General features: G+C 40.2%; 1 protein-coding gene across 3 annotated transcripts in view; it reads right to left on the bottom strand.

The window, feature by feature from the left end:
- The window catches only part of PDE1C (phosphodiesterase 1C), a 291,755-nt gene that overhangs the window by 234,538 nt on the left and 42,790 nt on the right, over positions 1–14,427 (bottom strand). For all 3 annotated transcript variants that reach the window (XM_009568489.2, XM_054060642.1, XM_054060646.1), the window contains exon 3: positions 14,255–14,426. In XM_009568489.2, coding sequence (XP_009566784.1) covers positions 14,255–14,426 — 172 coding nt within the window. The remainder of the gene's footprint in view (positions 1–14,254; position 14,427) is intronic.

The following is a 14,427-nucleotide window of genomic DNA, read 5'->3' as shown; positions in this document are numbered from 1 at the left end:
AGTCAGATGTTTTTTCTTAACTAAGAGTTTTATTTTAAGAATATATGACCAAGAAGAGTAAAGCTGAGTAGAAATTTCAGAAAATCCAACAATCCTATCTAATGTCTCTGTTGGTTATATTGAGACTATCTTGTCAAAACCACTTTGTAGGCCAAGCTGGCTTTATGTCCACACTGACTACACAGCAGGAAGGCACCAGCCTTTGTTCAACAAGCAGTAACGTTCTGAAAATATTAGGCTTTTGATACACCTTCCAGTCTGCACTCATACTTAGTTTGAATGCATCTTCTAGATTCAAGCCACCTGAAGCATCTCTAGTCAATATACAGCCAGAGAATAAGCATAGCCAAAAACACTGTTTACACTGTCAGGTCAGCATGAAGCTATAGCCAGTGTGACCCAGAAAACTAGGTGCAAAAATGCCACACAGTAAACAGTCATGATGTCATCCCAGCAGGGATACAAAAAAAAAAAGGATGTTTATGATCTGGTAACCGCCACTGGGCTTCACAAGATTAAACTAACACCTGGGACTTGATTGCTTATGAGTCTGAGCCAAATAAAAGCCTCAAAACATGCAGAAATTGTGGACTTGATCAGTGACGCTAACATAATTGAAATGCCTATGGCAGTCATCCCAGGAAAATAAGTGCCACAGAAATGACCATCCTCAAGTAGATGTTACACAATAGGGATGTCGTGGACATTCCCAGCCAAGCCAAGTATAGCTTTCTGTCAAAAACGACTGCTTGTTTCATTGCTAAGATGAGGACAGTCAGATGGCTATGGTCTAACACAGCTGCACATTCCAACAACTCTGACGTTGACAGTGGCTACAGGAACAGTCCAGTGCCAAGCTAGGAAGGCCACAGGGTAACAAGAGTTTGGTACAGACAGAGGATGATGACCACCCTCCTCTTCTGGGCTGAGCAGCCCATTTCAGACCTGGTGCTATTCCAAACTACACCAGCTTGTTTAGCCCACATACCAGTCCTGCATATCCAGCTCTGCCAAGAGATGTTGGTGTCACAGTGTGAGGTGACAGACGTTGGTTCAATAAAAATCAGAATAGGGGGAGGGAGCATCCAGAAACACAACATAAAACTGTCACAGGCTCTAGACCTCTGCATGTGAACCAGCTTGCTGTCCACAGCCATGAGGAAGTCACCTCAACAGTCTTGCCTGCAGCTCTGGCTGTCCCAAGTCCCTCAAAAACCAGCTGAATCCCTTCTGCCAAGTGCCAAGTGTTACTATCTTGCTAGTAACATTTCAGTGAAAAATAATCCCTTCATAGTCATTAGAGAACAGTCAAGGAGGATACTGAGCAAAGCCACTTACAAAGGTAACAGTGAGGTGGTCCTAGGGTCTGCACGGTTACAGAGAAGTCAGGAATGCCACAAATGTTAGCCAAGTCCAGATAGACCCTTGCCAAGTGCTGTGGAACAGCAGGGATCTCTCATAGCACTTGGCCTTTCTGTGCTGAGGATGTCAAACAGCATGAAGATGGATGCAGCGGTCTAGCCAGAGCAGCAACCATGGACCATACTCTGAAAACTACACATACCTGGCCCTTAAGAGGCAGTATTTTGTTTCAGAGTTCAAAGCCAGGGTTTTGCCTCAATGTTGTCACAAAGCAAGACTGTTCCTTCCACTTTCTCCCCAGAAAACGTCTCTTTTTCAAAAAAAAAAAGACAGAGATGGTCACCGTTCATGCTACCTGTCTCAAATTGAGTGAAGTTAGCTTCCGGTGCTTTGTTTCTATCACTAGTTTCAATGAGATTCCCAAAGAAGTATGAAGATGCTCAGAAGAGAACTGAGGAATGTTTTATTGATTACCTTTCTCTCCATCTGAACTGCATTCCATTTGCTAATGTCATTCAGCTTGTAACTTCTTTGTTGCCTTAGGCATATACTGGTACAGCTCTGCTGAAGTCAGGTACTCTAATAAACCTGCACAGATAAAATTGGCAGGGAATCCGATTTCACATCTGAGGCCATGCCTGGGCCAACAAAACAAAACAACAAATGAAGAGAACTTCAAAAGCAAGCTACTGGAAGTATTTAACAGGTAGCTCCTGATACAGTATCTGGGGAGAGATGAGTGTCACTAAGATGACTTTACCTTTGATAAGACCAAAAAAAAAATGGATAATCACATTTTGCACATCAATAGACACACAAATTCAGCAACTGAAAAATTAATGAGAGAAAATGCTTCTTTGCTTTATACATTAGAAATTCTCCCATGTAGTATTTTAGGCCAAGTTCTATATTGAAACTAACATTAGTAGAGAGTACTAGTTAAAAATAGATGACACCCTAGTCTAGTATCTCTGTGAAGATAAATATTAAGTAATGTTTTTTAAGACCTAGAAAAAGCCCAGCAGGACCCCCGGAAATGCAGAAGCAACAGGCTCTGTTACCAGGCTTTGATTCAAGACAGATCAAAGCACTAGGCTGACCCTGGGAATAAACTAATTACTTCTAAGGCTACAAATTATCTCACTAAAACCATTAACCATCTCGCAATGAACTCCCCAAAAAGTTTTCATCAGTTCTTTATGGACATTGCCTCTGCCATTTGCACTTTTTCTCCATTCTTAGAGGAAATTTGTTAAGACAAGTTTAAATTACATTTGAGGATGTGTATTTGTATGTCATGACATGACGTTTTTCTTCCCTCTCATCTATATGAGCTGTGAATTCAGTAGCACTTTCTTTTGATGACTGGGAAATGAAGTCTGCATTTTAATAAACTTCCCTATGGAAGATTCAATTCACAAAAAAGTCATTTTACATAGGAAAAAGTTAAAACATGTCATTCTGGCTTGTCTCAAACACAGATGGCTAAACTCTTCAGAGAAAAATCCCAGTTGTGAATTTGCACTGCAGACCTCTACTTCATACTGACGTCAGAGGGAGTTCCATGCAGCAGATGCGTGCAGATGATGCAATAAAAATCTGCAATGCAGATAACGAATCCGCAATGCAGATTAAACACTCAGATTTTACTTGCAGGGTGGTAATTCTGTCTCACTGTTCCCAACACAGAATCACAGAGCCTGAGGGGACTTCTGGATATGATCCAGTACAACTCCCTTGCTCAAAGCAGTGTCAGCTACAGCAGGTTGCCCAGGACTGTGCCGAGTCACACTTTGACTATCTCCAAGGCTGGAGTCTCCACAACTTCTCTGGACAATCTGTGCCAATGTCCAACTATCCTCACATTAAAAAAAAAAAAAAAGAAATGTGCCCCATCATCCAGGTCATTAATGTTAAACAGCATAAATTATAGCTGTATAAGCCATAATACAGCCTTGCTGAATAATAAAAAAATAAAATAAAAAAATCAATCACTGCAAAATAGGTTGAATCGATTTGTGCTATTATAAACTTTTCATTAATTACTGTACAACTGCTTCAAAAATATGACACAGAACATGACAAATCTGAGTTCAACCTCACTACAATTCAGAAAAAAAATCATATTTAAAAAAAAAAAACAGAGCAAAAGGGCTGATATTCTGCTGCAGCACAAAAATAAGGATCCAGTGTTCTGTTGATGTCAATGAGTAATTTTCATAAGAAATCAGGGCAAATTTGCTTGCACAAGAGCTGATATGTTAGGCTAATACAATTATTTATGTTCTATAATAAATTATTAAGCAAAAAGAAATGACAAATGCATGCGATTTTTTTCCCCAAGAACCAATCCAACCAGCAAACATGTAAAACCAAAGAAACAAAAGAAAACCTATACTTCAGGACATTGCTTGCCAGCACCACACTCAAATAACCAGAAAGAACTTGACTGCATTAGGATCAGTGGGGAAAAAAGGTAACCAGTTAAAGGCTGTACTGATTCAAAGTCTGCAAGCTTCAGAGTTTTTGTGAAAGCCAGTGGGCATTCTTCAGACAGGAATTTGCTGTATCTAGCTCAGGCCACTCTGAATAACATATTATTCGACAGCATCACTCATGATTCAGCAAAATTACCCTGCCAAGTTTATCAGATTTATAACATTAACCTACATATGTAAATGTCAGTGTACAAGCACTGTTTTGAAATATCAAGCCACATACTCAGCTGCAGTAAATCTGTATAACTTCATGGAAGTCAAATGAGTTTTATGCCAATTGACACCAAATTTGGCCCACTGTATTTACACTACCACAGTCTCCAACTCTTTTGCGCAACTACTGCTGACATTGCAGATAGTTATGTTATAAGCAACTTTAAAACAATTCAGGAAATTAAGAAGCTCTCAAAAAGGAGGTACAGTGCCATAAGAGGAATCTCATTTTCGCAATATGTCATCTGCAGAATGAATCTGAATTTTACTTTATAATGAATAACACTTTTCGGAATTAGGGCAGACTTAATTATAACTGCTACAAGGAGCCAGTAGGATAACAAGCATCTTTTTGTTTCAGGAGCAGATACTGAAAATTATATTACAAAACCCAATCTTGAGGTTCCATGTACTGGGAATAGAAATGTTATCTTCACCTCAGAAACTGCAACTACAGATATTCACATTGTGCTCATGTGCATCATTTAGGCTGAAAGCAAGTAAGGTTCTGATAGTTTTCCTTTTTACAATAAATGCTCTTCAGTAGCTGTTATTTAAAAGAAACAGAATTTCAGGTCTGATCCTTTTTCAGCTAAGAGGAAATAAAATTTTGCTTTGACAAGGAACAGTAAGTGCTCACATGAAAGAGGAGATAGATCAAAGGTACACGTAAGTAAACAGGTCCCTATTTCTGGCCAGTGGTTCCTTCTAAAGCTACTGTTCCTAGGTCAATTTCCACACCTCAGAAAGAAGGCCTTTCCAGCGAAAGAAGATATAAGATTGCTTTTTTGCCAGAGTATGAGCAGGACTGACAGCAAATTTAGACTATAGCCCTGGTTTCAGAACTACCAGAGTCAATTTATAAAGTTTAGATCAATTTATAAAGTTCAGATGGAAACCAAGTAACACATGATAGCTCTAGCAGTCTTGCTGTGAACACTTCAGTAGATTTAGATCCAAAAATTATTGGAACTAAAAATAAATGTCCCAATCTGCAAACTACAGACACCGTAGCTCTGACATCCACAAGCGCCGAGTACTCAGATGGATAGTGTGATAATTTCCAAATGAGACCTTTCTATTACATAAAATAGTTTCTTGAAATTGCCAGAAGGCAGCTTAACATGCAAAAACCAGATAAAGAACAGCCATTAGCAAGTTATGTGGGTAAGGGGTGTTGACAGTTCGCAGCAGTTTTACTTACCTAGACGTTGCTATATGTCTGCAAAGTCACTGGTAGGCTGGGCTGCAAATTTCTGGCAAAAGAATTTCCAGTAAAATATGGAAGTTACCAAAAATAATTTTGCATGGGGAGGCAAACTGGACAAAATCTTCATCAGAAACCATAAAGTCAAAAGAGATACACAGAGCAGGGGGAGCAAAGAGGCGATTCCAAGCAACACGTATCCTGGTATTAATATCATTTCCATGGGAATCAACAATGTGATATTCATTAGATGAGTGACATCCGCTACAGGTACAGGGATTTCCAAAGTGTCCCAGGTAAATGTTTAGTGTAGGTTCTCAAATCTCAAATTTCTATTTTAAGACATAAACAGCTATTATTTTCCTAAGACAAAATAGACTTTTCTGTCCAGATCTGATTGTCATGGTCAACTGGAGTTAAGTATCTCTTTTTCTTCCTCTTTCAAAGCTCTTCACATTAAGAATGCAGGACATTAGAAAAGATTAAGCTCTTATCCATCAGCCTCAATAGTACTTTTGGTAATGTCATGATTGCTATTGTTGTTATCCCCTTCAAAACATTTCCGAATTCTTAATTGTGGGTTTTATGGTCTCAAAACCAAACCAAGTCTCTCTTTGACTGAATTTGAATTGGAGGATGTTTTACCACATCCTTTAGGAAAACGTCAGAGCAGAACATACCACTTAACTTCATTGTTATCAGCCAGGATTTAAAAGCAGATGAAACTCTACAGGAATTTCCTTTAAGCATCTTTTTAATGTTTCTTGCTTACACGAATTAAAGACCTCAAGATAAAACTTCAGCAACTGATTAGTCAAAGACTTTTATCTCTGCTCATCACACTTTCTCTGACTGCCAATAGTAAGGAAGCCACTATCCCATTTCTCATAGGGAATGAAATATACACTGTAAGAGTCTTAATTCAATAACAGGATAAGCAACTTATGGCCATAGGACACATACAGAGTGCCAGAACAATAAATCTATTCCAGAAACTATATCCCCTCCTCCCAAGTAGCCTTCAAACGCAGACCACAGGCTGAAGGAACAGGCCAGGTGGCCACCAGCCCCGTTCTAGTGCTGTTTCATCTGAAAGCCCAGCTGCTCCTCCCCCCTAGGTGACACCCCATGACAGTTTGCATCAGGAAAACCTGGACCTCTGCATGTGAACAGAAAGACTACACTGGGTGTAACCACGTGGCAGGAGGGGAAGGGATGATGGCATCCCATTCGCTTAATCCACCAGAACAAGATATGCGGTCCACCCATCAAGGTTATCAGAAATGATTTATAGCTTAACAGCAGTGCCAAAATAACTTGAATTACTGTCAATTATACTACTCAAAGCTGCAGCACAAGCTGTGACTGGTTTCTTATGCATTTGTGCTTTACAACTTTCCTACTTTCCTCATAGCAACATATTCTGTGACCTGCTGTGTCTCCTGCCACTCTGTTCTCCTTGGGTTTCTCCTCCCTGACTGCTTTCATGATCACACACAGCACCTGGTTCGCAGCTACACATGTGCTGATTTTAGCTGAAGAGTACGTTAGCACTGGTCAGCCAGACAGCAACTACCAGAAGTCAGCTTTTCTTTTCTATCCATTTGTTTAGTGGGACCCTTTTTTACCCTACCATCAGTTTTCACAAAATAGGGAGGAAATAAGTACCTTTGAGATGTCCACCATTCTGTTAAGCTACTGATCAAGATCAGCTATGTTTAAGAAGTTCATGGAAAGTCTGAATAAGAAATATACAGCAATTTTCTTAGGAAAAGGATAGCCAGTTTTCCTTAAGAGACTAGGCTAAAAATTATGTCAACATGAATTGCAAGGCATCCCAGTCTGGTATTAGTATGTGGAGACTATTAATCTCTCATGGTGGAGATAACTAAATATCACAGTTTTCAACACTCTCTTAACAGGATAAAAACTATCCTTAAATTCATGTGTTTTCCTATATACAACTCCCTGCCCACATACAGCTGCTTCTGTAAACCTTAAAGGAAGATTGGGCTGGCAAATTGAGTAAGCCAAGCAATTAATTATGGCCTCTGGAACAGCCTTGTACACCCTTGAGTGCTGCATAGACTTGTGTGGTTGTACACGTATACCACATTTGGATTTAAAGATATGTCTGCCTTCTGTGTGTGGCGGGGGCTAGTGTAGTCCATGTCAAGGACTGGGGAGTGACCTATATACTTACAAAGACAGAACTAGAAGGCTTGCACAGCTGCAAAACAAATGCTCAGGGTACAAGATCCAGGTGACCAACATCAGTCAGAGAAGCATGGTCAAGGACAGGCATTGATCAGTCCTCAAATCAGGACTTTCTTTATACATGGAGCTTCAGCTCAAAGTCTTGTTCTGATTTTGCATGTGGATTTGTTCCCTGCTGTTCAGAGGCACAGCTCTTGTAGGACACTCACAGGCCATCTGAATTTCTCAACTTGGGTCTTTTGATGTGTCTGATATTTACAGGGACAGAATCACTGGATTTCCTTGTCATCAATAATGCATCTATCCTATAAAGACCAAGAAGACTGTGATACTAAAAACAAACAAGCAAAAAAAGAGAGATAAAAGAGAAGTCCATTTCTCTTTCAACTGCCTGAAAAAACACCTTCCTCTTGGACCCATGTGGATATATGTGAAGAGGGAGAGAATGCAGCCTTTGCACAGTAAATAATATAAATCTTTCTCCTCTGATCATTCCCTCACTGATTCATAACTCTCAAGTCTACCAAGAAATAAGTGCATAGCTCTCACAAAGCATAACATATATCTACAAGGGAGGCACGATTAAAAGATGAGAGAAGAGAGACATATTATGTGGGCCATTTCATTAATGAACAATTTTCACTTCTTATTCATTGTAATAAGTATTAATAAATAACAGGAATAAGCAACAGGTTTGAATAGAACATAGATGGATTTTAGTTCAATGCAAGTAAAGTGCCTTATAGTAAGTCTAGATTGAGAAAGATGTTGAGAACGGTGGTTTTCAGAGAGACTGCTTTAATTTTAATGTTTAGCGAGCCCTGGATCCGCTGTAGACAGGTATAAAAAAGCAATGAGAAAGCGTGTTTCATATTCCCAGCCTTGCACCATTCTGTTTGGGTTTTTTTTAGCAAGTTAGGGCAAGCGAGACTCATCTCTCACTTTTGTGTCTGCTTTTTAAAAAACAATAAGGAAATCCAAATTTAAAAAGGCAACAAAGCAATACTAAGACCCATTAGGGAGGAAGGGCATGTAGGCTTTATTCTACCCCATGACTAGCCCCCAACTCCTGTTCTTCTGCCGTCATGGTCACAGTTCTCCTGCACAGTATCACCTTCCTTTTTGATTTTCAGATCTCATGTACTAGCTCATGTCACTACAGCCGAGCTTTGGTGCAGCCCAGAGAGTGTCAAAACATGAGAGATGGTAAAGAAGTCCTACAGACCTTTCTCCACCATGTGACTGGAGATAGGTTCTTGCTGTGATGCAGACAACGTAGGGGGAAGGAAGGCTTGTACCCTTTATTCCCATTGATGTCACCTTGACTCATAAGACTGAGGCTCATGGGCTGATTACCAGCATGTGGTGCTGTGACTCAAGTTGTTACATTTGGAGGGCTGCAGTATCACCTCTAGCCAAGTGGCCAGTAGCTGGCATGAGCAAGTGTTTACATCGTCCCATGATGGAAACAGAAATACAAAAAGATTAGCTGCCAGTGTTAAGACTCCCAAAGCAGAACAGATGCAGATAAGAAAGGCAAAGCAAACTGTCCTTGGAAAAATAGAAAAAAATTGCAGCTGACATAGGAAAAGCATCTATTAAGGTAAGCAGGGGTGTTATAAGCCACAAGCCAAAAGCTTGTTTGAAAACAAGCTTTTGAAAATTTTTGAAAGGTGACAGAAATTAAGAACATATGCAAGCCTGTAGCTTAAAAACACTCTGACCTTGAAGGAACTGAATCTGCCTCTCATTCCCAGGACATATGGCCTTGGTAACAGACAATATATATCACTTCCTAGTTCAGCTTAACTACATGGGTATCGAAAAGGCTTGTCTGGTAGATGACAGAGGGTCTTTGCCTCATCTGCTGCCTGTTACCCTGATTTATCACTTCATAAGAACTCCCACCCCAAGCCACCATGTGCCAGACAGAAACAGCTGGACTATTCTGCAATTACAGACCAACTCCAGCTGTCACATGGATCCTGAACTAGGACAGGAAGTTGCACTGAATGTTGTGTCTCAGATGATCTTCTCCATTCTTCCCTAGACGTCCCAGCCACCTTGTACCATCCAGCACAGACATTACATCCCACAAGCATCACCACAGTCGTGTACCCCAGTTGAGCGTTCCAGGTCTCTAGACGTGAAATCATGCTCATTCTACTATACATCAAAACTAAATGAGTCTGGGAGAAATCCTGACATCTTGGACACATCAAATTTTCAGCCAGAGCAGTACCACCCTGGTGACTTAGGTCACTCCAGCTGGCAGTCAGGGGGCAAGTGCAACTTCTAACATAAAGCCTTCCACAACGTTCTGGGTGGTATTTGGAGACCAGCACCCAAACCTGTCTCTTGTTTCTCTGCTGACCCTGATGGGTGCCAGACCAGCATTATCAAAATGACTGCTTGGGCTACCAGCAAGCAGCACCCAGAAGATAAAGCTGTCTGTAAAGTTATTACATAGTTTCCTTAAGAGCTCATTAATTACCACTCTTAATTTTACTGATACCGATAGCACCACTGCTTATTACAGGGACCTAGCAGATCAAAATGCAAATTTAGGAAGACAGTTTGAGTTACAGACTTCAGTGTTGGCAACCACTGACATCTCCAGCCAACGTCTGGATCACGCAACCCTGACAAGGCTGTACACTCACCATCTAATATTCCTGAGCAGCAATCCACAGCCACTGCTAATGATTGTACATGCATGGATGCTGATACATGCACAGATACTAAAAATGATAGTCAATAGATCAGATTCATTGCACAAAGTGTGTTCCAAGAGGCTAATCACTTCTATCTGTCTAATTTTATTTTTTAACTTGTCAGAGGGGGGTAGGGTAATCCACCATTCTCCATATTGCACTGTATTTGCAAATGTAATTCACATACGAGCCTCCCCTGCCTTTGCTAGACAATAGACTAAATGCCAGTGAGAATGGATTTTAAAATCAAAATTGTAATCACTGCAGTAGTGCAACTACTCAAGACACAAAATTACTTACAACTGCTCATTCACTGCAATACTTCAAACAAGAGAATACCACAAACTCTTCCAATGCTCTCTCTAGAAAGGTATTCAACCTTGTTTAGACCAATCTTGTATTTGTTCCTTGTATCTTCAGAAAAGAGACAATAAAAAAATTGTATAAGAAAATCAATACAAACAGAACGCTTTCTGATTTCTGCTTCGAAACTGTCTGCCTTTGGCCTGGATGGGCACACACTCTCCTGGGTTGAAAACTGGTTGGATGGCCGGGCCCAGAGAGTGGTGGTAAACGGAGTTAACTCCAGCTGGAGGCCAGTCACAAGTGGGGTTCCTCACGGCTTGGTACTGGGTCCAGCCCTGTTCAACGTCTTTATCAATGACCTGGATGAAGGCATTGAGTGCACCCTCAGCAAGTTTGCAGATGACACTAAGCTGGGAGGAAGTCTGGATCTGCTGGAGGGTAGGGAGGCTCTGCAAAGGGATCTTAACAGGCTGGACTGCTGGGCTGAGACCAATGGCATGAGGTTTAACAAGACCAAATGCTGGGTCCTGCAGTTGGGGCACAACAACCCTATGCAGTGCTACAGACTGGGGGAAGAGTGGCTGGAGAGCTGTACAGAGGAGAAGGACTGGGGTTAATGGTTGACAGCTGACTGAACATGAGCCAGCAGGGTGCCCAGGTGGCCAAGAAGGCCAACGGCATCTTGGCTTGTATCAGAAACGGTGTCACCAGCAGGTCCAGGGAGGTGATTCTCCCTCTGTACTCGGCACTGGTGAGACCGCACCTTGAGTACTGTGTTCAGTTCTGGGCCCCTCACCACAAGAAGGATGTTGAGGCTCTGGAGCGTGTCCAGAGAAGAGCAACGAAGCTGGTGAGGAGGCTGGAGAACAAGTCTTATGAGGAGCGGCTGAGAGAGCTGGGCTTGTTGAGGCTGAGGGGAGACCTTATTATTCTCTACAACTACCTGAAAGGAGGTTGTGGAGAGAAGGGAGCTGGCCTCTTCTCCTAGGTGACAGAGGACAGGACAAGGGGGAATGGCCTGAAGCTCCGCCAGGGGAGGTTCAGGCTGGAGATCAGAAAAAAATTCTTCATGGAAAGAGTCATCGGGCACTGGAACAGGCTGCCCAGGGAGGTGATCGGGTCACCTTCCCTGGGGGTGTTTAAGGAACGGGTTGATGAAGTGCTTAGGGACATGGTTTAAGGGAGTGTTAGGAGTGGTTGGACTCCATTGGATGATCCAGTGGGTCCTTTCCAACCTGGTGATTCTATGACTCTATGATTCTAATTATGGAAAGGCCATAGACTATACTTACTTGGGGGCTGGGCTCACTTCTTTTATTGCTTTACATCTTAAAGATGGATTATTACTGCAGGAAAACTATGACTGAAATCACATTTCTCCTTGTATGTTTAAATGCATTTCAAGCTTATGATGTTGAACAAAACCAAATATAGATCTCTTCCTAATTTTCCAAGCTACAGAACACTAAGTACTGTACTGTAGAAAACAAGATCTAATACAAGAGGTGGCAACTGGGATTTCGTACTGCTTATATGTACTCACATAAAAAGATATGCAATCACAAGGAATTGTGACTCATTTGACACTGGAGAGACATTTTCTTTTTAACAATGCATGAAAGGGATAGTATTGCCATACAGTGCTCTAACGGTGGTGAATCAGAAGTAGGTAAGGGAATTGTGCATTTTACAATTTGTAATAGTCACATTTGAAATAAAGGCCTGGTTCTTCTCTTTGTAAAATCAGCTCATATAAGCCTGACATTGCCCCCCATACACCCTGAGATTCAGCCACCAGATTCCTATTTAAGAAATGCTGGACTAGACAACTTGTAAAGCCCATTTCATTCCCCAAAAGGCAACAGGGTAGCAAGAACTTCCACTACTGTCTAGCAAACAAGAAACAAGGAAAGCCCATGTTTGCCAGTCGATCACCGGCACTCAGACACACCAGACGAACTCCATCAAGGAAGCACTTGAAGATCACTACCCACAGAAGACCCTGATGAATCAAACATGCAATCCGTTGTACAAGATATGCTACTGACCAGTTTGCACCATAATATCAACAAAATCACAAAATTAATAAAAAGACTGGGGTGTTTTTATTTTCTCATATTTTTAGGAAGTAGCTGATGTATGCTCTCTTATCTTCCACTTCTCTACATAGCTCTTAAACACACATAGGTACTCCTGTCTTTATAAAACAAGGCAGTTAAATTTCACTTGGAAATCCAAGCAAATTTTTGTTGCAATCTATAAAAGCCCCCCCAAAATGCCTCATTGTACAGTAAATTCTATACTGATGAAATTCTGTAATGTTTATAGAGCCATTTAAGATGCATGAGCAAGATTATTCTGTTAAATTACATTTTCCAACTCAGTCCTTATTATGCTATATACAAGCTTGCTTCTTCCAAGTCATACCCCTACTCACATAATCAAATCATGCCATTTTAAATGCTGTGACATTATTTTGTCATATAAAATGGTTGAAATTATCTTGATGACGGCAATGTAAGGATTGCTGCTACCCAGAATATTTTACAAGAAGTGAAAGCTGAAAACAGGGTTTTATCTCTCAAAAGTACAGACTTTAAATATGAGAGACACAAATAGTTTAAAAGCCATTAAATACTACAGGTCAACATAAAAAGAGGATGTAGATTCTGAAACACTCATCTTGAATAATTTAAATGGAAATATTAAAAAATGAAAATACTCTATGGAATTACCGCATTTATTTATATAGATTGACATAAACTCACTTTATGGTAATACGTTGTTAAATATCAAGTACTATAAACAAGATATCTGAAATTACTACGTAATCTAATGACTTAAGCCAGTACTTTCAAAATAATGATTATATGAATACTGAAATAAGTTTGACAGACTGAGGTATAATCAAAATCACTGTAGTCAGAGAAACTTATCCAAAGCAAAAACTGCTTTATGTTCACATACGTGTGTGTTTAATAGAAAAGTAGAACATATTTTTTCAAAAACAACAAAAAAAAAAGCTCAAAAAACATTTGGAAAAATTATTTGCTGGGCACACCATTTTTCACATTTTGGTCAAAGATCCACTATAGACACATGGCTTCTCTATTTGAAGTGATTTTGAGAAAATTATTTTCAGAAAGCTTGCCTCTAAGAAAAAAAAACTGATAACTGTACATCCATATGATTAAAAAAATCAAAAAAAAAAAAAAAGAGAGGAAAACCCAGCAATAGATAGATTACACACTTTACAACAGCAGCAATTGCCTGTTTGCAAGTCCCTGGCCAGAATTGTTCCCCTGACAAAATAAATTAATGCTAGACAGTTTTTAAGGCATTACATCAACACAAAAACTTTTAGCTCTCCCTTATATCAATAAAGCACATCATCTGACCTAAAGTGCAAGTCTTGATGGCTAAGCCACTTTCAAATGAAACAATATCAACTTTCAAAGACATTTTCATATAATGAAGTGCCTTTGTTGATAATTTTGACTAGTTACAGTCATACAGTTTATATGTCTAGTCCACAATATTTTAAGATGAAGTCTGAGAAGTGAAAGACGAGTCCAGACAGTATTATTTACGGACCTCCTTTTTCACTCTTATTCAGTACAAAGATACACAGTATTGCTGAATCCTTTAGTATCAATTCTCCCACCAAACCCACACTGCAGACTTAATCTTAACAAGATATTTTTCAAGGATGATCAAAGTAAACATATCTGTCAAACCTGAAAGATGTTTTCACCAATGCCTCAGGACTGTCCACAGGTGGTAGTTCATCTGCTAAAATTTCTTCAGGAGGTCTAGGATCACTGATGATGGTCGGCTTTGGCCTTTCCTTGAGGTTGCCAGTCAGCCCACCGATAATGGTGTTCCACAAGCAGTTTTGTGATTTAGACCC

The sequence above is a fragment of the Cuculus canorus genome, chromosome 2 (genome assembly GCF_017976375.1).
Source record: "Cuculus canorus isolate bCucCan1 chromosome 2, bCucCan1.pri, whole genome shotgun sequence".
NCBI lineage: Eukaryota > Metazoa > Chordata > Aves > Cuculiformes > Cuculidae > Cuculus > Cuculus canorus.
Note: the sequence above shows the minus strand (reverse complement) of the source record. Positions and strands in the feature narration are given on the sequence as shown.